Source organism: Leuciscus leuciscus (assembly GCF_965113295.1).
Source record: "Leuciscus leuciscus genome assembly, chromosome: 11".
Lineage (NCBI taxonomy): Eukaryota > Metazoa > Chordata > Actinopteri > Cypriniformes > Leuciscidae > Leuciscus > Leuciscus leuciscus.
Window position 1 is genome coordinate 15,577,099 of NC_138735.1, and position 24,353 is coordinate 15,601,451.

Consider the following 24,353-nt stretch of genomic DNA (forward strand, 5'->3'; position numbering starts at 1 on the left):
TTTTGGGGACCCATACAGAAAAAAAGTACATTGAAATATATTCTGAAATATAACAAAAATATATGATGTGATATAATATGGTGTGAAATATATTTATTGGGCCAATTTCAAATATTTGCATATATTCCAAAATATACTCTGAAAATATATTTAAAATGTATTTATTTTGTGTATGGGATAGCCTAAGTGTTTTGAAAGTAACTGTTAGTTCTGCTTACCGCAGGCTCTACACTTTCTCATGTCTGTCCTGATCCTCATCATCAGCCACGGGAGCTGATGAAGGTCCTGCTGCTGCAGAAAACATTTTGACACAGTTTACAGTGTCTGCTTGAAGGGTCTGTGTCTATTTTTCACGCTAATTTTCTCTGCACATTCCTTGCGTTTCTTCTCCATCTCTCAGACTATTTTGACAGATACACACTGAAACACTTGTACGCTCGCTCAAAGCCCAAAGGGGGAGGTGTTTAAAGATGTGATTGGACCAGCCCAGTGTCAATCAAGAAAAGATCCAATGGGCCAAGGTGTTTCATGGGCCGGTCAGCTATCAGGAAAAAAAAAAACTGACGAATACTTTTTTTAACTAATGCATTACACCGGCACGCACTTACTTAACCCAGCGCCGCCAATTAAGCAAAACGAATGGGCCGCCGATGTACGAGTTTTATGGTCCGTTAAAAAAAAAAAAAAAAAAAATTTGAGATGTCGACCCAAAAGGCACGTCAGCCCACTGGGAATCTCCCGGTAGTCCCGATGGCCAGTACTTGCTGCCTGAGCATATAAAGTGCATTTCACGCGAATATTTTGGTCCTTTCGAGCAATAAACTGAAAGAAATGTGAATATCGCCACTGGCCGAAACCCCCTGTCCGTCTCCTCCGTCTCCATTTCCCGCTCCCCTTCGCACCAGCAGCTACGTCACTCAAATCGATCTCTATGACAACGGTGCCGCGCGCGCACACACACACACACACACACAGACAGACATGCACGCAGCACAAACAGATCAGAGCTTTACACGCAGGCAAACACGAATTGGGTAACGCAGGAAAACGCGTTCCTATAGTCTAGTAAAGTAGTGTAGTTACCGATATTTTTAGTGTAATGCGTTACTTTATTTCGTTACCCAAAAAAGTAATATCGTTACTGTAATCCGTTACTTTGTAACTCGTTACCCCCAACACTGTTGGCAAGTAACATGGTATAAGAGGAATAATCCACGGCTAGGTATGCATTACATGATTTTAATGCACTTGGCGTCGGGGTGGGTTTTGCTTCCAAGTCATTTACTAAAATTGTGTAATGAACGCCTAGCTGTGAATTATCCCTTAAAGGTGCAGTATGTAATGTTGACAGCTAGCGGTTGAAATGGGTACTGCAGTCCAAAAAAAAAAAAAAAAATGGAGAGAGTTGTTTCCCTTCCCCCTCCTCCTCAGACTCGACGAGGGTTGATTGATTGAGGACACACAAACAGGAGCGAGCGCAACTTGTAAGTTGATGAGTTAATTTATCCGTGTTTTTATATTTTCCAATTCTTAGAGATTTTTAGATGGATGCCGAAGCTTTTTAAGTCGGGTAGAATCTGTGATCTCGGACCCAGTTCGTTTGCTGGCTTCTATGGCTGCAATACTCTGTGATTTCCGCCAAATGGCAACCCAGGGTGTTGAGATACTATTGGGTAAATTAGCAGTAGGCAGGATCACACAGACCGAAACAAAAACCTACAAGGAACGCAAATTTCAAAGTAAAATAACTGGCTGTAGCATTGTTTTTCAGAGAAACAAGTATGTGAACTTATCACGTTTCCTAAATAATTGCAAACACATGATGTTATTTTTATACTTTAGTACAGTCAGAAAATAACATACAGCAGCTTTAAAGGGGTGGTATAATGCCCCTTTTCACAAGATGTAAAATAAATCTCTGATGTCCCCAGGCTGTGAATGTGAAGATTTAGCTCAAAATACCCCACAGATTTTTTTTTACAGCATTTTAAAATTGTTCCATTTTGAGGGTGAGCAAAAACGTGTCGTTTTGTGTGTGTCCCTTTAAATGCAAATGAGCTGTTGCTCCTGTCACAGAGGGCGGAGCATCAAGAGCTTGTGCGTGTTAGCAGCTTCGATTACCTCATGCAGACAAGCACTAAAATGTCAGAAACTGTTCGGACAATGATGGAGAGACTCAAGAAGAAGAAGTGACAACATGTAGAATGCAACAGGACATTAGTTGATGAATTTATCTTCAAGTATTTGATTTGCGACAGTTTGAACAGACTCTCAAATGTGCTCTGCTGCAAAAACTCTTCCTCTTCTCAACATGGACTGTGTGTTCCCAGGGGCGGGGTTTATGTAAAATTTTGCAAATTAGCTCTATGAAATATTAATAATCAATAATAACTGGTTATAATTGATATGAATATTTGGATCAGTTAATATAATTAACTTACTGTCGTAAATTAATATTACAATCAATTAACCTGTTTGTCCCGTGAACACTCAGGATTAATTGTTTATTAACTCTAAGAAATGTACATTTCCGGGGCATGGGAAATGTCTTTCTTAATTTACAGTACTACTAAGAGCAGTAGCCAAAATCTTAAATGATTAGTGACTCCAGTTATGAGCTTGAGACACGGACAACTTTACATGTGAAATGAACAAGATTTTATTAACTAGTCTAAACACTTAAACTACTCTAACATACACACACATACATGCATACAGTTTACCAAGGGAAAGAGAGCTGAAGCAGAATACAGGAAAGCAAGAAGTTATAGCATTGTTTGAAATTCAGCAGATCAACAGCCTTGAGCAAACCATTAGTTTAGTTCTAACACGCCCTTCCTTAAAAGGGGTAAGGATACTTAATGTATCAAATAATGAGACTAAGTTTGATACTTGCATGTCTCGCCCATTTGAATTAAACTGTCCTGATGCAATTTGTTGAGGCTCCAGTTGATCTTTGCTGATGTGGTCTTGATGAGAGAGAACCAGTGGTAGTCAGAGTATCTTTGGTGAATGGAAAGAAAAGGCCGAAGCCTGGCACAAACTTGGAGGGTCCTTAGAAACTTCTAGTTCACCATCATCTTCACGTCAGCATCTCAGAAAGGGACTAAGCGAGAGCTAAGAGCTGATCAGTGACTTTAAAGCGTGAAGATGGCACAACCTCTGGAGCTGTGTGAGCCAATGAGAAGATTTCCCTTTGGAGGAACATTTTTACGACCCATTGTCCCTTTGAACATGCAATTTAATTGGATGTTTAACACAAGAATCTTTAAGATGCTTATAATACTAATGCGTCACAAAGTTAGCAGAATGTAATGTAAATTAACAAAACGGGGATGAAGATTGGAGTTTATAGATACCAAAAATGCCACACATTTGATTTGGTTAACCATATTATCCAAAGTCTGAAATATTAACCCAATAGAGTTTACAAGAATACAAAAGACAACCACATTAAAGGAAAATCATGAGATCGGAAAATTAGATACATGTTTACACATTTCTCAAATGGTTATATATAGAATATATAGAATTAACAGGGTTTATTTCTCCTTCTCAGTGAGAATTAAGTAAGAGTCGAAGCTTTCTGGACATTCTTTTGGATCGTAAAATCCTCTTATCAGTCTCTGTGTGTCCTGTAACAAGACACCGCGTTCTGCCAGTGTGTTAGCTTAATTTGGGATGTTAGTTTTATGGGGGAAGTTTCAGGCATTTGTTGGGAGAGTGAGTTTGCTGGATTATTCATTAAATAAATGAATAATTTATGTTTGTCTGATTGGTCCAGACACTACAAAATTTTAAGGTTAGTGATGTCACTATCCCGGGAGGAATCTCGTGTAGTCCCTACCTAGGGTGACCAGACGTCCCGAAAAATTCGGGACAGTCCCGAAATCTAAACTGTTGTCCCGAATCCCGAATCTGGCCCTAATTGTCCCGAAAATTATACTAAAGCAAAATCTTGAGTAGTTATTGTCTGATAAACATTAAAAACTGTCTGCGGAGGTTGAGGCCGGCGACACACTGGCTGCGTGGCGTGTCCGTTTTTATTTCGGCTCCCCTGTTAACAGGTTAACTCGTCCGTTAAGCTTGCACACTGCCTGCGTGACACGCGCGCCTCGAGCCGCGCGGAAAACGCGAGCATGCTAGAAATAAAACCGACGCCAATTTTTCACGCGACACGCAAGGCAAAATAGAATAGGAAAAGATGTTTGTATGTTATTTTGACATGAAAACATTAATAAATGACATTTTGATGTTTGAAAGTTTAAGTTTTTACATAAATGCAGATATAAATGTAATAATAAAAAAAAATATGATCGATTTTCACATATTGCACCTGTCAATACAGAACGAAATATTCTGTAGCCTATTTTGCCTATTATTAGAGTGCAAGTTGCTGCAGCCGCGAGGACAGTGCTGCACGCGTAAAGGAGTGATTGATTGTGATTGATTGTTCGCGGCACTGCAAAAAAATACTTCACTACACAATTATCTCGTCATTTTCGTTTAAGCTTATTAGCGTTAGGCTATACTGAAAGGTCTGATTTACGCACTGTTACTTACAACAGTCATTGTTTTTTTTCTTTTCACAATGACATTTGAGTTCATGATTTTAATGTGTTTTTTTTTTTTTTGTGGCAGACTAAAGAATAATGACAGACTGTTGATCTTTGAATAAAAATATGTTTGGTTCAGGTTTGAAATTCATTATCTTTTATTATAGGCTGCGCAGTCTAATATCATAGAAGCCCCCCATCCCGTCACCCCCCCCCCCCCCCCCCCCCCAGACCCATATAATAGTTATAGTTCGTTTTATTGATGAGCACTGAAAAAAAGTTAGCAAATTAGTACACAAGAATACACAGTAAGCAATGAATGAGTGTGCAAATGCGAACATTTATCAATACAATCAAACAAACATTCATGCATTGCCTTTCCTTGTTTGATATGACCCTATAAACATTATTATTGAATTTGAGTTTATCTGCATATTTTTGTGTAAGGGTTTCCATCATCTTTGAATGACTGACAAACATAAGCACAGAATGAACAAAGGCTGATTGGTAATATCTATGTCACTGATAAGTTATTAGTTAATGATTAACTAATCAATTACAAAACATGAATCTACATTCATAACTGATTAATAAGTGATATGCTAATGTGATGGCTGTTTCCGAGATCCATATGCAATGACCGTCTCACCTGCATATGAAGCCACAACCTCAAAAAGACAACTAGACCCACTGCTGAACAAACTATCCCAAAAGAAAAAGAAAAAAATACACAACGCAGAGACGTCACGGACCCTAATTGCATGTTTTGTTTCTGTGTCAGCATGCAATTAGATGAACAACACAGATCATGCTTGTGCCTGTAACTTTTTCAAGTTACAAGAATTAACTTTTAAGTGTCTAAATTTGTATTTTGTGAGAGTTTTTAAGAACTCTCAAAGAGGGGACTGAAGGGTTACAAATGTAAGAATATGTTTAAGATCTGCTGATCCTATTTCCTAACATAAAAAAACGATTGACTTCAGGACGATGCTAAAGTTTCATGTTGTGTCGAGCCTTCTTAGTGTTTTAAAAATAACGATTTTTGATGCTATCATAGAAGTGCCCCAAGCACTCCCATTCAAAAGGCAATCTGACCCAAAACGAAAATACGGTCAAACTTAAAAGTGGTGTTTCCATTCTAATTATTATTTTAAACGAAAGTTTGCCTCGGGTAGATTAACAAAAAGACCCTAGGTTGCATTTTGGCGAGAGTTACCCTTTAAAACAGGCAGAATGCTAGATCCAAAGAGTCATATAGCTGACAAAAATAATCGTTATTTAAAAAAATTTTGGTCAAATTTTGAAAGCGCTGGCAAGTAACCATGGTATAAGAGGGATAATCCACGGCTAGTATGCATTACATGATTTTAATACACTTCACTTCGGGGTGGGGTTTTGCTTCCAAGTCATTTACAAAAAATTGTGTAATGAACGCCTAGCTGTGAATTATCCCTTAAAGGTGCAGTATGTAATATTGACAGCTAGCGGTTGAAATGGGTACTGCAGTCCAAATAAAAAAAAAATGGAGAGAGTTGTTTCCCTGCCCCCACCTCCTCAGACTCAACGCGGGTTGATTGATTGAGGACACACAACAGGATCGAGCGCAATTGACAATGGAAGACACAGACGGAGGCTTACACACTTGTAAGTGGATGAGTTAATTTATCCGTGTTTTTATATGCTCCCATTCATAGAGATTTTTAGATGGATGCTGAAGCTTTTTAAGTCGGGTAGAATCTGTGATCTCGGACCCAGTTCGTTTGCTGGCTTCAATGGCTGCAATACGCTGTGTTTTCTGCCAAATGGCAACCCGGGGTGGAGAGACTGTAAGAATTGAGAAATTAGGAAATGCCGGACAGTCTGTTTGAAGAGCGACCAGACTCTGAGAGGACAAAGGACCTCTCTGGAAATTAACATTTGAACTAGCCCTCGTGCACTATCGAGACGAAAGTCTCACCTCAGAGTCATCCTAATCTACATTTCATTCCCTCTTCCCTCACCCCCTCTCTTTCAGGCTCAGATCACCTGAATTCACCCAATAAAATGTATAGTTTAATGTGAATGATTGTCACAGAGTATTTTTCATATTTGGTATCATTTAAAATGTCACAGTGCGACTGGTACAAATGTCTAATTTCCAAATAAGTAAAACAAAAGGTAATAAGGTTTTTAAGAGTTTAAAGATAACTGACATATAAAGAAAGGTGATCTCCTGGCAAATGGTCACACACCCCCAAAAGGTGCAACCTCTGAATGCAAATTTCTTTTGTTAGTACATGTTTCCACGTGAAAGAGGTTTGTCTATATAATGAAATGCAGCCGGTGATTCTGGGCCTTTTCTGTACTTCAGATTCGCCCGTGAGGCTGAGAGCGGCCAAAACTCTCAGTCTCATGTATATCTTATTGTTGGGTTTGCATCTCTTCTCATTTTCCAGAGTATTTGATGTTTTGTATCGATTATCTTTGAATTGATTATGAAATGATACATTTACCTGACATAATAAATTGTTACATTTGATTATTCTAACTGACTTTGGCATTATTTGCATTAAAGAGTTAAAAAGAATAGTCAAACTTTCGCTCACATTTAATGATGCACAGATATCATTAAACCTTTTAATTTATGGAGTCAGATGAAATAACGAGAGAATACATATTCAAATGTATTGCATTTAATCAAAATTAAATGAATTGCATTCAAGTCTTGAGTCAAGTCCCAAGTCAAGACAGACAAGTCCCAAGGCAAGTCCCGAGTCAAGACAGGCAAGTCCAAGTCAAGTCGCAAGTCCTCGAGTTTAAGCTTCAAGTCTTAAACAAGTCATTAGTGCTTTTTGCACAAAATAGTGTCTCAGTGTTAATTACTATAGTAAAGGAAATATATACTAATTTATATCAGGAAGGCTTTTAAAATATGTTCATGACTTAGCAGTTAAATTTCATGATTGCAATAAAATTTTCACTATTTCACTAAGGGCACCCATCTATCTCAGTTCAATTTAGGGATTGTTCTTAACGTGTGACAAAATAAGGAAAAGGCAGTGAAAAAAAACTATTTTATTGGTTACAGAGTAACAAAGGCAAAATCATTTCATAGAAATAACTGCTACACATTTTGTAGGTGTGTGAGAAAGAATGTGTCTATGAGTGTATCTAAGCCATTATTTGGAACCTAAAATAAACCGAACAAGAAAAAACTAACTTTAGTTTTAAAACTCAACAAAATTAAAATTTATCGTGATTTGCTATACATTAAGTTTAAAATATTGAGTCCCTGGTTAAATTATTTTGTTAACGCGACAGTAATTGTAGAACATTCCTATTTCCATGGCAAAGTGAGTGTCACGTGATACTTTTTGGGGCTACGTGCCTGTCATTTTTACAAAACGTGAATCCATCCATTTCTCCCGAAAGACATGTAAGTGAGTGGCTGGTGAACAGGGAGAAGACTTTATAGTTCCCTATAGACTAAAATGTGCATTTGTTGTGAAAAAAAACAAAACAAAAAAACATTATTTGGTTGAAAACTGTCTGAACGTGTGATAAATGACAACTGACAAGCGCTGCTGAACTATGCAAACAAGTTTTGGCTCAGTGCCAAAAGTGCGAAAGCAGTAATCAGAACTGTGATCATACGTCAATGATACAGTGTTATACTACAGTGATTACAACTCTGATCTGTGGTTTTAGAAGGTAGGTCAAGTCTCTCCAAGTCACAGGGCTCAAGTCCGAGTCGTGTCGCAAGTCATCTTTGATTATGTCAAGTCAAGTCGCATGACACACCCCTGCAAAATACCTCACAGATAATTTTTTACAGCATGTTAAGGCCCTGTCCACACGGAGACACGTTTCGCTGTATACGTATACATTTTTTATCGTATTGGCGTTTCGTCCACACGGATCCGGCGTTTTCGGAGACTGAAACCGCTATTTTTTGAAACCGGGTCCCAAGGTGGATAAATCTGAAAACGCCGCCCTTGCGTTTTCGTGTGTACGCCCAATCCATACATTTTGTGAAACGATGATGTCATCACATCACTTGTCAGCATTAGTCGCACACTGCTACGTTACACGCAACAGCAACAGCAATAATGGCGGACTACATGCTAGTGTTCGTGCTGCAGAAGCTACTAAGCCTATTATCTTTACTACAGCAAAATCTTCTGCTCCTATGCAACTATGGTGAGCAACAAGTGATTATGGACAACACCATACACCACATGCTCTTAGATCCACCGCGGAGAACAACCAGAAGAGCAACCAGGAGAAAATTTTGGATAAGACCAGGTAGAACTAGCAGTTGGTGGGACAACTTTGTCAATGGCGTTGTTGTGGAAGATGAATGGAGGGAGAATTTCCGCATGTCCAAAGCATCTCTCGTCGCCCTGAGCGAGGAACTCAGTCCGTTTATTGAAGGGCAAACAACAAACATGAGGGCACCAATTAATACGCTCAAAAGGGTTGCGTTAACTCTGTATTATTTGAGCGACGAGGGACGGCTAAGGAAGACTGCTAACGCCTTCGGCGTGTCGCGACAGGCTGTGTCTGTTGTTGTCAGGCAAACGTGCAAAGCGATCGCTATCCACCTGGGTCCAAAGTACATTAAGTTGCCTTTTACTGAATCCGAGGCCAAGGATCTGGTTGTGAGTTTCCATCGTGCTCATGGCATGCCACAGTGTTTGGGAGCAGTCGACGGCACACACATAGAAATCAAGCAGCCGTCTACCAACTCAATGGACTACATAAACAGGAAAGGCAAATATTCTCTCAATGTACAGGCGGTCTGTGATTATAAGTACAGATTCATGGATGTTGTGATAAAGTGGCCCGGGAGTGTACACGATGCACAGGTTTTTGCTAACTCAAAGCTGAACTTGCACTTTAAAACTGGCCAGATCCCTGCTCTGAAAAAACAGATTGTGGACAACGAGGAGGAAATACCAATTTTTCTGCTTGGTGATCCAGCCTACCCTCTGCTGCCTTATTTGATGAAGGAATATGCAAACGGTGGCTCCACACCTCAAGAACAGTACTTTGGGCTATGTTTGTGTAGGGCACGGATGGTCATTGAGTGTGCTTTTGGTCGCCTCAAAGCCAGATTTGCTGCACTGAAAAGGCCTATGGACATCAACTTGAAGGACCTGCCCTTTGTCATTTACGCCTGCTTTGTTCTTCACAATTTTTGTGAAAACTGTAAGGAGAGTCTGGCTGAACACTGTATTGGGAACGATGCAAGGTGATAAAGACTTACAGCCTCCTACGCAATGCAACAACTACCTCACAGACTGTAATGAGGGAGAGGGAAAGAGAGTGAGGAGAGTACTCACAAAGTACCTTGACCCTTAAAAATGCTGGCCAACAAGTTTTTTTTCTTCTGTTTTGTTCAGGTTTTTTATTAAAGTATTTATACACTTTACCTTTGGAAAATGTACTAATGCTTATTTTGAAAGTGTTGTGTTGATTATGTCAAGTGAAAATAAACAAATGAACTTTTTTTTTATTGGAAAATATTTAGGTCAAAGAACCGTTTTAGAACAAAGAACAGGTAATACTGTATAAAGTGCAACTGTATAAAACAAGAACTATATACATGTCAACTACAACAGGTAAAAATTAAACAAAATAGGTCAAACTGTATAAAGTGCAACTGTATAAAACAAGAACTGTATACAAGATTAACTACAACAGGTAAAATAAATAAAATAGGTCAAACTGTATAAAGTGCAACTGTATAAAACTATATACAAGATTAACTACAACAGGTAAAATAAATAAAGTGAAACCGTGCACAGAACTAAAGCGCAGCGCAGAAAATATAAAAACAAGAATTATATAGTGCAACAGGGCAGTCACTCTGTGTCATCTTGCAGCAGTGCACGTCTGTATGAAAAAGATGTTTGCTGACGGGTGACACGTGGAGTAGGTGTGTAACATTCAGGGTGGTACTGTCCAGGTTGGTTTGCTGGTTCATCAGGCCGAGGTGTGTGCAGGAAGGCTGATGTAGTAGGGTGTGGTGTTCTGTGCATGAATGATGGTGGGTGCCCTTGGAATTGTCCACTGCTGCTGTGGGGAGGTGTAAACTGGCGTTGGAATAATTCCCTCATGAAGGAAAAACCCTCCTGAATGGTGCTGGTTATGTTAGCAATGTTAGTATTAATCTGCAGCATGTTGTCGGAGTTGCGTCTAGAAGAGTCCTCCATCAACTCCAACATCCTCCTCTTTATTTTAAGGTCCTCCTCTGCCAGATCTGTTGGAACCTTCCTCTTCAGCCTGTCTCCTCTATGGCTGTTCAACTTTGCCTAGAATATAGCAGAGAAAATTCGCTTTATTATTACCAAAATAAGTTAAGATCAAAGCTATGTGAATAAGTTGGAAGCAACACACATACACAAAGAAAATGCATCCGTCCTATTTTACATATTTCCTCACATTCATGTCTAACACGCTAAGCTTAAAATCATAAGCCTGGAGCAAATTTTACCTGAAGCAAATCCCGGCGCTGCTTTACAATCTCAGATGGAAGACAGTCGATGGATTCAGTGGAGTTTGGAGAATCGGAAGGCTCCACTGTCGATGTAGACGACTCTTCCAGGTCACCCGTCTCGATGCCGGCGTCGATGGAGCGTGTAGCAGGCGACCCACCCCAGATCTCCTCGCAAAGCTCCTAAAATATGAGCACTACCCGTCCTTGACCACTTCGACGCCCTGTGTCCACCGCATGCCTGTATTTGCTGCGTATGTTTTTTATCTTTGCGGTGACTTGGGCTTTTGATACCATGCTAGCATCGTGAGGGAAATCCTTATCGGTTAGCCCCCTCGGATACTGTGCCTGAAACGCGTCCATTACATCAGAATATTTGGATTGACACGACTCCCAGTCAACGTTTTCTTGTAACTTAGTGGACTTGTAGTCGAGTGTGACTCTGAGTATTAGTTCGACTTCGTCGTCAGTCCAAACTAAAGACTCCACTCTTGCTCTTGAAGTTGTTGCATTCGCCATGATCTTCTTCTTCTTGTGTGGGTTCGTATACAGCGCGCAAGGTTATGCGCATGCTCAAAGTCTTCTTCTCCGTGTATAGTGTATCTCTGTGGCAGAATTACAGCGCCACATACTGGTCTGGCATATATACTACATCGTTTTGAGTCGGTTTCAGTGGTTTCGTGTGTACGCAGATATTTCTTGAGACGACGCCGTGTTTACGGAATTTTTTTTTAGAACGAGGAAAAAAAATATCGAATAGGGAACGCTCTGGCTTCGTGTGGATGTGGCCTAAAATTGTTCCTTTTTGAGGGTGAGCAAAAACGTGTCGTTTTGTGTGTCCCTTTAAAGCTGCAATAGGTAACTCTTGTAAAAAATATTTTTTTTACATATTTGTTAAAACTGTCATTATGTTCTGACAGTAGAATATGAGACAGATAATCTGTGAAAAAATCAAGCTCCTCTGGCTCCTTCCAGTGGTCCTATTGCCATTTGCAGAAATACACCGCTCCCGGTCAGAAACAACCAATCAGAGCCAGGAGGAATGTCTTAGCTCGTGTACGCGCTGATCACATCCCTCTCTTGCACAGCACGTACAGTTCATCGTTCAAAATCAAGATTGCCGGTGTGCCACAGCTGTGCTAATGGCGGACAAACAACCAAAACTGCCAATTTCTCGAGTGGCACCTGCTCATACAACAAAGACAGGTAAACGGAAAAAGACAGATGACAATAAACAAGCGAAAAAGAAAGAATTAGAAATAGAGTAAATTCCTTGTCGGAGCCCATTGACTCAATGTCAAAACTCTATAGCCGCATAACATACAGATAAAATGTCACGCACTGTGCAAAGCAACAATTGAAACCTGCTAATTCACTGGCTTGTCATGTTGCTGAAATAATGTACTAGCAAACCTTATTTAGCATTACATATCGCTAGAATAATTACTTACATACTGTAACGTTAGTTACCGTTATATTATCTTACTAGCTATTTATAACTTATAGAAAGAGTGCAACGTTATAAAGTTACATTACATGTATTGCAAAATACGTAATGATTTGAGGACCAAGTTTGTAGTCAAAGTATGGGCATGGCCATAATCAATGTAAAGCATATTGTTGATGTTTCGTCCCTACCAGTGAATGTGCGATAACTGTTTATCCGCCGTCATCGGTGACCCTGCTTACTAGCCTGCGCGTTCACGGCAGGCTCCGTTGTGGGGGAGGAGCTGTGGAGGGAGGGCTGTAGCGCAGCAGAGAGCGAGGAGGAGTGACCTGTAAGTTGTGCTTGTTCAAATTTTTCAGGCTAAGTCAACGTTTTCTAAAAACTCCCTACTGCAGCTTTAAATGCAAATGAGCTGTTGTTCCTGACACAGAGGGCGGAGCTTGAAGAGCTTGTGAGTGTTAGCAGCTCCGATTACCTCATGCAGACAAGCACTAAAATGTCAGAAACTGTTCGGACAATGATGGAGAGACTCAAGAAGAAGAAGTGACAACATGTAGAATGCAACAGGACATTAGTTGATGAATTTATGTTGCTGATGTGGAGTTAACTATCTTCAAGTATTTGAGTAGCATATTCTGTCATGATAATCTATAAATCGCTTGTGTGGGAACTGTTGTAAGATGCCTACAGAGCGACACTGCATGTGAAAAGACGGATGCGACAGCTTGAGCAGACTCTCAAATGTGATCTACTGCAAAAACTCTTCCTCTTCTCAATATGGACTGCATGTTCCCGGGGGCGGGGTTTATGTACATTTTAGGGTTAGTGATGTCACTATCCCGGGAGGAATCTTGTGTAGTCCCTACCAGACGTTTGTTGTAGTCCTTAAAAAACATTTTCTTTAAAAGCAAATATCTTCCTTTGTTTTGAACTTTGAGCGTTGTAACTTTGCAGATGTTGTTTATGCTCAAACAGCAACATTACACACTAACTAAAGTTAGAAAGGTGACATCATAATCAACCACCCCTTTAAAGGCTCTGTGTGTCTTCTTGTATTACAGGGGGTGGTCAGAGGTATAGGACATCACATCACTAAAACTATTTAAACCAACTAGCAGAATGAGACACCTTTAGAAACTTTGGGTTTCAGTTCCTTTTTTAAATTATTTTTACATAACATCCATATCTCATTAGCCAGCATTCAGTCTAAAAATATGTGTGAATTTGTGGGTTTAAGTGTTGCAGTCTTCTGCACCAGTCACATTGAACACAGAAGCTCCCCTGCATTCAATAGATGTGTCATGGTTAGTTAGTATAGTTATAGTTCGTTTTATTGATGAGCACTGAAAAGAAGTTAGCAAAAAGTACACAAGAATACACAACAAGCAATGAATGAGTGTGCAAATGTTAACATTTATCAATACAATCAAACAAACATTCATACATTACCTTTCCTTGTTTGATATGACCCTATAAACATTATTATTGAATTTGAGTTTATCTGCATATTTTTGTTTAATGGTTTCCATCCTCTTTGAATGACTGACAAACATAAGCACAGAATGAGCAAAGGCTGACTGGTAATATCTTGTCCTGTAGTGCTGCAGGGAGATCGTCAAGAGTTCGTCACGTCACTAAGTGTTTAAGAGATCTTGCATAAAGGAAGACATTTTCATGAACTTCTGCTTTTCTTTGACTGCGCTGCTCTGAGGTAAGGCTTGTCTCTTGTGAATTTTAAGAAACATGTTGTAAACATTAAGTTCATGACAACACTTATTTATCTGATAAAGGGTAACACTTTATAAATATAGCTGCAAGCAGCCATTATCGGGGCCAAGTGCAAGAAGACGATAAGTCATGCCAACATGGCTGGGAGTGTCAGACCAAATGCAACTATGAGCAATTAAAGACATTTTTAAGATGATCTTAGTCAAAATGGGTTAAAAAATAATATGTACAGTCACTAACAATATGATTTAATGGTTTGTCACTTTTGACCAATAAGTGGCGCAGTAACGAAATTGATGTGGTGTGATCAGAGTGAGGAGAAATGTTATAACTTTCCTACAAGCGGTTCTATGGGCTGCCATAGACTCCCAGAGCGGAAGAATAATAATAAGAACGCCAACGATTTCAATATGTGCCTATGAGCATTCTGTGCTTGGCCCCTAATAACGTTCAGTTATAAGTCACTAATAAGTTATTGGTTAATGATTAACTTATAAATTACAAAACATGATTATACATTCATAACTGATTAATAAGTGATATGCTAACATTTTATGAATGTTTTGTTAATTCAGTCTTGTCATTTATAAATAATAAGTTAATGAACTAATCACTTACAAAACATGAATATGCATTCATAATTGATTAAAAAGTGGTAACATTTTATGAATGTTTTGTCAATTCAATTATAAGTCATTTATAAATGATTAGTTAATGATGAGCGAATTATTTGCAAAACATGACTATAACATGAATAGTTTACACTTTAGATTAGGGGATGAAAGCTTTAAAAATTATTTATTAATACGTTCACACATCATCTATAACAGGTGTTGAACACTTTGTAGTGTGTACTGCAGTGTACATGTTGACTGGTGAGGTTGACTGGTTGACCAACACAATCTCATGAAAGTGCGTATCTATAGCACGAATGATAATTCTCGTATAATTTATACGCCAAAACGAGTTTTAGCGTTCAAATGATACGCACTGCAAACCCCTTGGGTAGGATTTTTGTCACAACTTTATTCCTATTATGCTCCATAATATACCAGAGCCTATGACGACTCAAATGTATTCTTCTGGATGTGTAATAAATCGGTCAGCAATGCATCAGCCCGCCCCTTTTTCCTAATATGGTGTCTGTGTATATCAAATCTACGCGCGTAGCGCTCTAGAATCTTTGCTGTGTATGTTCAAGCAACTCACTCGTCTCGCACGTTGAGCTGGCAATGTTTTACAGATGGTCTTGAAGTGGTAAGTGGGCAAAGCAACAAATCGGCATTGAATTAGTTATCGGATGATATTAAAAGGTAGTGGGATTATTTGTGGTTGACCTGGAAATTTTAACTTGATCAAAAAGTTATGGATTTGATATTAGCTGCGAGTTCAGAGCATTAAAGCTGCCGTCGGCAACATTTTTTTGATCATATTCAGTGTAATCGACACTATAATCCGACAGAACAACATAAATAAGGTGGTTTTAGAAAAAAAACCGAGCTTCTAACTCCACCTGGAGCGTGTTATTTGTTTTGCAAAAATCCAGCGCTCCCGCTTCATCAGCTCCAATCAGCGCAGGGGGGGGTGAGATCTGACTGTCAATCACAGGTCGTGCACACGCCACAGATCCCCCCTCACTCGCGCACGTTAATATCACATGCACACGCCACGCCTGAAGTTCGCCTGGAGATTGCATGAAGCATGATGGCGGAGAGAAAGTCTACTAACAAGCTTCCAAATCCTCGGTTATTGCTATCTATGGATAGATTAGCCAGGGCAGCCTACCTCCGAGTCCATGGTGTTGATAGATGCTGAAGAGACGGACGCGTTCACAGAAAATCAGGTACACACGCACAGTGACGCACTGACGAGCACAACCTCAATGGGAGGGTGCTCGCTGGTAGTGGGGAGGGGCATGAGAGTTGTAAACATTCAAAATTTTGGCTAATCGACCCAATCTGCCAGACTTGCCGACGGCAGCTTTAACTTAAGTTGTGTCAGTGTAACGTTATCGATAGCTAGCCTAGTCTAACCGTAAACTAGTTGGCTAACGTTACTGCCATACAAAGCCATAGTAACGTTATCTGATCGGTTTTGATTACTTTTTTACATTTCTGTCAAATATTAACCATTTTCAAATAAACGGGGTAGTGTTAACCTTATTCAGCTCTGAAATCTGTCAAACTTCTTTCAAAGTCCATCATCACATATTAATATTAAAATAACTTAATTTCAGAGCACCACAAAGTCGACAGACCTCAGCACCTTTATGTACCTTTAATGTAAGATCGTTCTTAGGTCACATACCAATTATCATAACATAAAAACTGCAATGGTACTGTTTTTAAAATCATGTGTAGTAGGCCTAAGTGTACAGTAAGTGTGTGTGTAAACATGCTTTAATGAAGTAGACTTCAAAAGCTTTTGAATTTGAGCTTACAGTTCTTTCATCAACCTGTCTTTTACATAAACTTACGAAATAGATACTTTACCTTAGTCCTCAGATAGAGGAGGGTTGCTGCTAGCTCCGTTAAGGTATTTCTGTCCCTCCCAAACTGCATTGAAATGGTATGTTTAGCAGCCAGAATTAAAAAAAAATTCAGGGGGAGAAACCCCCTGACCCCTCCTAACATGATCCATATCACCCGTCAGAAAACAATTGCAACGTCTCAGATTGTGCCCCCCCAGAATTTTGGCTTGCATGACGCCCCTGATTACACGCCATAAAGTGCGTATCATATACACGCGAAAACTGCGTACCATATTTAAATGATACGAGATATTATCATTCGTGCTATAGATACGCACTTTCATGAGATCGGTCTCGGTTGACTGTGCACATGATGTGAGAATCGGTTCTGAGGTTCAGGTTATCACTAGATCCACACACTCCACACAGAACTCGCGTCATTTATAAATGTTTATCCACTTCAAAACAAATAAATTACTCTTCTTCAAAATACTGCTTTAGCATACCTGCATGTTTGTGCTATTGAACAGAGACCAGCTTACAACTTCACGATACATCAATAAATCATATACTAATCAATTACTAATGGTTCGTTTATCATTTGTTAATGATTAACCATTGTTTATTGAGATAATGATATTAAAACAATGTTGACATTTATAAGTTATTAATAATGTATCAACTAATGACTTAATAACCATACTAATGATCTGTTTGATTTACTTAATCATTTAAAATCTTTTAAGATGACTTACAACACATTTGTAAATCGATAACATACCACTTATAAATAATTTATGAACGTAGTCATTTTGTAAATGATCAGCTCATCATTAACTAATAATTTATAAATGACTTATAACTGAATTAACAAAACATTCATAAAATGTTAGCTCACCGCTTATTACTCATGTTAGGGGTTAACAGTTTAGGACCCAAGGACCAGATGTTTGAAAGAAGACCCGGAGTCAGAATTATAAAAAAAATTAAGAAAAGTTTTACTGAAGATAGAATGCAGTTTCATCAGCAGAAGTTCAGCTTCAAGACTCACACAGGAGTTCATAGGCCGCCCCGCTTACAGTTACAAAGATCACAGCAGTTATACCATTTCCAAGGTCTAAGCTACGTCATTGCTTACAGGTTGAATGATTCTCACTGGCTAAGAAATAGATAAACAGTAATTTTCCACACATATACAGATAGACTGAAGCATATCTCCATAGATTATGCAGCTGACACTCGGACCCTGAAGTCAGGCACGTTGTGACCTTCCAGGTCGCAGATTTGGGTTGCTGGGTGTCAGCATGTCTCGAACAACAACTCAGTTGATCTCCAACAATGCCAGTGGTTCCTTAACCTGTAACCAAGAAGACTAACACACACACCAACACACAGCTTTTTCAAGGTTAGATTTGGCCAGGCTCTAACTATAAACAGGAGAGTCCTCTCAAAACATCAAGATAATGCATTATTTCTCAAGGAGAGCTACACTTTAGTCTAAGTAAGGCTTTAACAAAGAAATGGTCCCTTAAACTATTGGCTTCAATGACCCCTATGTGTTTGAACATGTTGAAGACCTTTCTCAAACACAAAACATTTCCCTTTTTAATTTCTTGAAGCCGGGCTAAATAAGCAAGCACTGCTACTGCATTCAGAAATCAAATCCTGACATTAGAGAATACATGAAAAGAATATTTCAGTGATCACACTGGTAACTTCTATAATTAAGTAAAATCTCCAGAGAAGTCATTCAACTTATTTGATATTTAGAAGGAAAAATATTGATTAATACCTTGATTATAATCAATCATTACATATACATTGAAGCAGCAGTGGATTCAAATCCACCCCCTTCACTCAATTATGAACGAATAGTCATGTTTTGTTAATAAGTTCATCATTAACTCATAATTTACAAATGACTTATAACTGAATTAACAAAACAATCAATACATTTTAGCATATCACTTATCAATCATTTATGAACGTTTATTCATGTTTTGTAAATGATTAGTTCATCACTAATAACTACAAGTGACTTATAACTGAACGTTATTAAGATATTAACCATGGGAGAGTCTGCAGTGACTGTTAACTTTCTTTAAATCTCTTTAGTTAAACACAGTAATAACACTCAAGCTGAAGGTACAATTCATTTCTCACAGTTGTGGACAGAGAAAAAAAAATTGTTGTGGTTTTTTTTGGGGTTTTTTTGGCACACAAGTATTTAGGTTATTTCCTGTTTGTGTCAGAGCTCCAGTGATGTCTGTGTTCCAGATCATGTCCTTCATCATCATCATCATCAGTTCTGTGTTTCTACACACTCACTCAGGTTGGTCCATATTACACTCATATTTATTTTTTATTTTAAACAGTCACATTCAGCAGAACCACAACTGATATGATACACAAGAGATTAAATGCAGGCATGTGATTGGCAAAGGACAAAAAAAATGATCGAGCAAAGACCGTTAAAGCATATGACTGGAGAAGACTTTAAATACAGGACACAAGTCATATGTCATAATTACTTTTATGGTGCTGTTTTGTCCTTTTTGGAGCTTGACTTTCCTATATCAGTGTACTCTTTTGTTGTAAGCAAGAGCAGGGTGAAAATAATCTTTAAAATCTTTATTTTAAGAAAATATAAATATTTGACCTCTCTAAGGTTTAAATTATAATTCTCTAATGTGTTTTTATGTTTCAGCTGATAATATCTACTCTGCAGAGATGCCTGAGACAGTAACAGCTCTGACAGGCTCTTGTGTGCAGATTCCTTGTACATTCACCATCTCCAATTTTGAGGACAAACGTATCAAGACAAAATCTATGAATGGGATCTGGCTAAAAAATAAATCACATTTTGCTGATGACGACAGTTGTATAGCTTTTAATAGCAGCAAAAACATCATAAGAGGATTTAGTGAAATACAGATGACTGGAAATCTCAGTGAGAGGAACTGCACAACTGTCTTCTATAACATCATGATGAATCATTCAGATATTTACTACTTTAGACTGGAAATGGAGCCAGATGTGTTCAGAGCAACGTTTAACGTCAATACAGATGATTCAATAAAGACTGTGAGGATCACTGTCAAAGGTAAACGTCATCTCTATTGTCTTTAACATACAGGTTCTTATGCTTTCCTTCACTTGTAAGTCACTTGATACACTTAATAAATAAATACATTTAAATGTAAATATTATTCACATAATTAACTTACATCACTAAGAACAGCTTCTTAATGATGAGCTACAATCATTTATTTCTGTAGATTCACCACAACCTCCTGAACGGAAACCCACTGATCTGATAGTGATGGAGAACACAACAGTCAGTCTGAGCTGCTCTGCTGAAGCCCCCTGCCCCAAACAACCTCCTACAATATCCTGGTCCATCATCCCTGAATCTGCCCACATTACAACACAGTTACAGGAGAAACCTGATAAAACCCAGTCAGTGTTTTCAAACATGACCTTCAAAGCTTCATTCATGGATCACAGAAAGAACATCTCCTGCACTGCTACATATCCAAGAAAAACATCTAAAGACTCAACTGTGGAGACCACCGTGATGCTACAAGTCCTGTGTAAGTGATTAGACTGCTTTCTTCCTTTAACATAGCCCTGTGCGTACTTAAATGCACAAAGTGCTGCTTAAACAGAATTTGGTGTTTAGCTTCCTAGAAATGTCTAATGCACAGGTGTTTTACTGCTTTTCCTATTTATGTGCTTGTGTTTCTGTCAAAGTTTCTCCAAAAGAAACTTGCATCACCGTTGATCCATCTGCTTCAGTCTCTGTTGGCACTAATGTGACTTTGACCTGCAAAAGCAAAGCTAGTCCATCAAGAGAGATGAACTACACCTGGTACAAACGTGGACAGGAGATTCCAATAGCCCAGGGACAGCAGATTACCTTCACTGGAACTCATAATAATACAGGATGGTATTCCTGCACTGCACAGAATAAATTTGGAAAACAGTCATCAGCAGAGATCCAGCTCACAGTTGAAGGTGAGTTTACACAGTCTCATGTAAAGAACAAGGTAATTTACAGATTAAAGGCAATGAAGATTATACTGAAATACAACATTCTGGTGGAATTAAAAGTGTTTCACATCCTATAGGACAAGATGGACACTTTATGCCTCTGATTGCTGGTTGTGTGGGAGGAATTGTGGCAGTTCTCATGCTCTCTGCTCTTGGGTTTTGTGCAAGGTAAATTAAGTAACACTTTCAGTTACTTAATCATCGCTGATGTCATTTTGAAAGAGCCAGTTTTAAGATGTACTCAGCATTGTGATTGTGTTAGTTTAAGCCTCATTCACTGTTATGAGAGTTGCTAGTGTTTGACTTCATACAGTGATCAGATCAGATATTAAAGCACTTCTGTATAAGCAGCACTTTGTGCATTTAAGCACGCACAGGGCTATGTTAAAGGAAGTAAGCAGTCTAATCTCTTACACAGGACTTGTAGTATCACGGTGGTCTCCACAGTTGAGTCATTAGATGTTTTTCTTGGATATGTAGCAGTGCAGGAGATGTTCTTTCTGTGATCCATGTATGAAGCTTTGAAGGTCATGTGTGAAAACACTGACTGGGTTTTATCAGGTTTCTCCTGTAACTGTGTTGTAATGTGGGCAGATTCAGGGATGTTGGACCAGGATATTGTAGGAGGTTGTTTGGGGCAGGGGGCTTCAGCAGAGCAGCTCAGACTGACTGTTGTGTTCTCCATCACTTTCAGATCAGTGGGTTTAAGTTCAGGAGATTGTGGTGAATCTACAGAAATAAATGATTGTAGCTCATCATTAAGAAGCTGTTCTTAGTGATGTTTGTTAATTAATTAAATAATATTTACATTTAAATGTATTCATTTATTAAAATGATCAAGTGACTTACAAGTCACTTGAGCAGTTTTCAGTTTAATTATTAATTTCCTCTCACAGGACCAGGATAAAGACACACAGGGGAGACATTGTTGGAGACAAAGATTCCTTGCATCAGGTTTTTGAACTTCCTCAAACACCAGTCAGTTCACACCACTGCACAAACAACCACACAACCATTTTAATAGATCATTGTCATAAAGCAGATGCTCTCAATTCTGGCCCTGCACATTCTGCCTCTCTTAATAATATATTTCTAATGCACATCTAATAGAACTAAATTCAATTTATTTTCAAATTAAATCGCATAGTTCAGTCACGAAACTCTAGATGGTGCAAGCTGATAGGTCCTTTACATGCAATTTCTAGCAAACACATAATTTACTACAGTAGCACAAACTGATTGGCCTTGAGCTTGCTAGCTTGCTCATCATTTAAATAGTCTGGTTACACCTTATTTTGCAAGGTGGAAGTAAGCTATTACCTGTGAATGTGCAAGACTTCTAATTCATAAATAGAAGAATAACAAAGTGCAGTAAACGGTAAATGTTTTATTCATATATAGCATGTCTATGTTCTGTATCTATTAGCAGTAGCAAGTCCATACTCTACAGCAGCAGCAGCGTGCTTAGCAGTTCTAGTCAGTTAAAACCAAATACATGAACATAGTAATATCCATTAACTATTCCTAGAGTTGTCATGTTTGAAATGCTGGTATATTATACACCAAATGTTTTTGTTTTATTTTTTAGGCACAGGACGAAACTATTGACAGGAATTCCACATATGATGATGTCCACACCGTAACCACCCAGGACAACAAGATCTCTGATGATTATAGTGTGTGTGAGTTCATGACTCAGTCCGACCACAATAGAGGAAAAGACCAAACTGGAGAAGATAACCATGAAAGAGGTTCAGATGTAGTATATGCTCAGGTCCACATGATACACAAAAAAACTAAAGCCATTAGTGTTGTGCCAGAGAACATTTATGCTCAGGTGAAAAAATAATTTTTTTACATATCATAGCAAAAAAAGGACAGTTTTATTTCTTTATGCTTATATATGCTAGGCTATATGTCTTCTCATGTGAACAAATATATTCCTCTTTTAGCTTTATATTTTCTGATGAATAAAAGTATATCATTAAAAACAATGAGTGACTGCATTTCTCTCTATTTTCATGGGGTGGGGGTGGGGGTGGGGTGTTCTGTTGTTGCATTTCTTGAAATAAATTATACTTCCTAGTAGAGATGTGCTATATAGGCCTATTTTAGAAAGGCTTTTTTTTTTTTAACTGTTAACGTCCTATTAGTTAAATCAGTCAGTTAATTATAGTTAATTCATAGTCAAAGAAGAAAAAAAATGCAATTGGTTAACATAGGCTACTTCTGTGGTTTAAGACTGCTAGCTAAAAATAAACGGAGAGGAAAATCCTCTTTACTGGAGAAATCATACAGATGTAAGCTATGTGGTAAATTAGAACAGAGAGAGTAAGTTTTCACTATACTTTAGACTTTAGTCATGATTAAAAATGTGTTCTTCAGTATGTTTATGTGAGGCTGCCTGACCTGTAGATGTTGCAAGCTAGCTAAAGTCGAAGCTTGTAGCAGTAGCACGTCGTTACTTTAAAAGTGCATGAAAAGTGCATTTTACAAAATTCTTTTACAAAGGCTTAGCCCCCCTATATTTCCCCAGAAAAAAAACCTTCCTGTTTGATGACATTACATTGGGGTGTTTTGCAATGTCACGTCATGAAACATGTTAAAAGGCTGTTTGCACAAAGAGAACAGTTTTAGGCACTTCTGCTTCTTATAAGTGAAACTACTTTCTCTGAGGTAAGAATTTTTACAGATTTAAACATTTTACCTTTCTTTCGCACACAATACATTTTAATGTCTTATGTGGGCTATAACTTGATCACCAACATGTTCATTATTTCACAGTTTAGCTAAACTGAAATAATGAACATGTTGGTGATCAAGTTATCTGTGATCAAGTTACATATTATCTGTAAATAGCAGAAACAGTGAGATCTGAGTTGCTATTGTATAGTGGTGAGAGTTTGCAGTAGCTGACTGAGTTCCTGTGAGTTTGAATCAAGTAACTGTTACAGGAATTAATCTAAAAAAAATGTGTTTGTGACAATGAGGAAATATATATATATATATATATATATATATATATATATATATTTTTTGTATTTATGAAGTTAAGTGAATAAAATAATTTATGTTTGTCTGTAGCTCAAATGTATCACTTTTGCTCATGTAACCAAATGCAGTCAGGCTGATGGAGTCAGATCAAATATATAGTAATAAATTGTAATTTTGATGTTACGACATAAAGCTTTTTTTTTATCTTATTCAACATGAATATTTACAGTGGATGAATAAAAGTTAACAATCAATATAACAGAATACATGTATCTGTGTGAGTCTAGCAGTGAAAATATAGCAACTCATTGTTCTCATCAATCTAACAAATATAGTAGAGCAGTGAACACTCAAAAAAATATTTAACCCCAAAAGTTAAAACTTATGTATTTCAATTACATGTCAATTTTTCATCCAATTTAATCACATAAATCCAACGTAAAAGTTAAAATTTTATTTAAGCTTCAACATCATGTTCAGTTGACGTGAATGAATTAAATAACTATGTAAAATGATGAACTGTGATTTAAGATTGTATATTAAATACACTTTACTCATTTTAAATAAATTGTTGTTACTTGCTTTCTTACATTTCCTTAATTTTATTGAAAAACGGTCAAAAACATG

General features: G+C 38.0%; 3 protein-coding genes across 3 annotated transcripts; 2 read left to right on the forward strand and 1 right to left on the reverse strand.

Annotated features, from left to right (window-relative positions):
• Positions 1-8,644: 8,644 nt before the first annotated feature.
• LOC309508808 (putative nuclease HARBI1) lies at positions 8,645-9,793 on the forward strand (the record flags this gene model as incomplete). The annotated part of the gene is made up of 1 exon (XM_082183278.1): positions 8,645-9,793. The coding sequence occupies one exon, from the start codon at positions 8,645-8,647 to the stop codon at positions 9,791-9,793; it is 1,149 nt and encodes a 382-aa protein (XP_082039404.1).
• Positions 9,794-10,066: 273 nt separating this feature from the next.
• LOC309508809 (uncharacterized protein) lies at positions 10,067-11,397 on the reverse strand (the record flags this gene model as incomplete). The annotated part of the gene is made up of 3 exons (XM_082183279.1): positions 10,067-10,852; positions 11,035-11,217; positions 11,329-11,397. 3 exons carry the CDS (start codon positions 11,395-11,397, stop codon positions 10,403-10,405), a joined length of 702 nt encoding a protein of 233 aa, XP_082039405.1. The 3' UTR covers positions 10,067-10,402.
• Positions 11,215-22,716, forward strand: LOC309509904 (sialic acid-binding Ig-like lectin 13). Its single transcript, XM_082184893.1, has 8 exons — positions 11,215-14,192; positions 18,932-19,011; positions 19,387-19,782; positions 19,958-20,272; positions 20,433-20,696; positions 20,810-20,900; positions 21,629-21,710; positions 22,321-22,716. The coding sequence occupies exons 2-8, from the start codon at positions 18,942-18,944 to the stop codon at positions 22,579-22,581; spliced, it is 1,479 nt and encodes a 492-aa protein (XP_082041019.1). The 5' UTR covers positions 11,215-14,192; positions 18,932-18,941; the 3' UTR covers positions 22,582-22,716.
• The last annotated feature ends 1,637 nt before the right edge of the window (positions 22,717-24,353 follow it).

Coding starts and splice junctions, on each gene's coding strand:
- LOC309509904 (XM_082184893.1), top strand. CDS start 18,942: ATGTCTGTGTTCCAGATCATGTCCTTCATCATCATCATCATCAGTTCT. Junction 19,012..19,386: donor GTTTCTACACACTCACTCAG/GTTGGTCCATAT, acceptor TTTATGTTTCAG/CTGATAATATCTACTCTGCA. Junction 20,901..21,628: donor GCTCTTGGGTTTTGTGCAAG/GTAAATTAAGTA, acceptor TTCCTCTCACAG/GACCAGGATAAAGACACACA.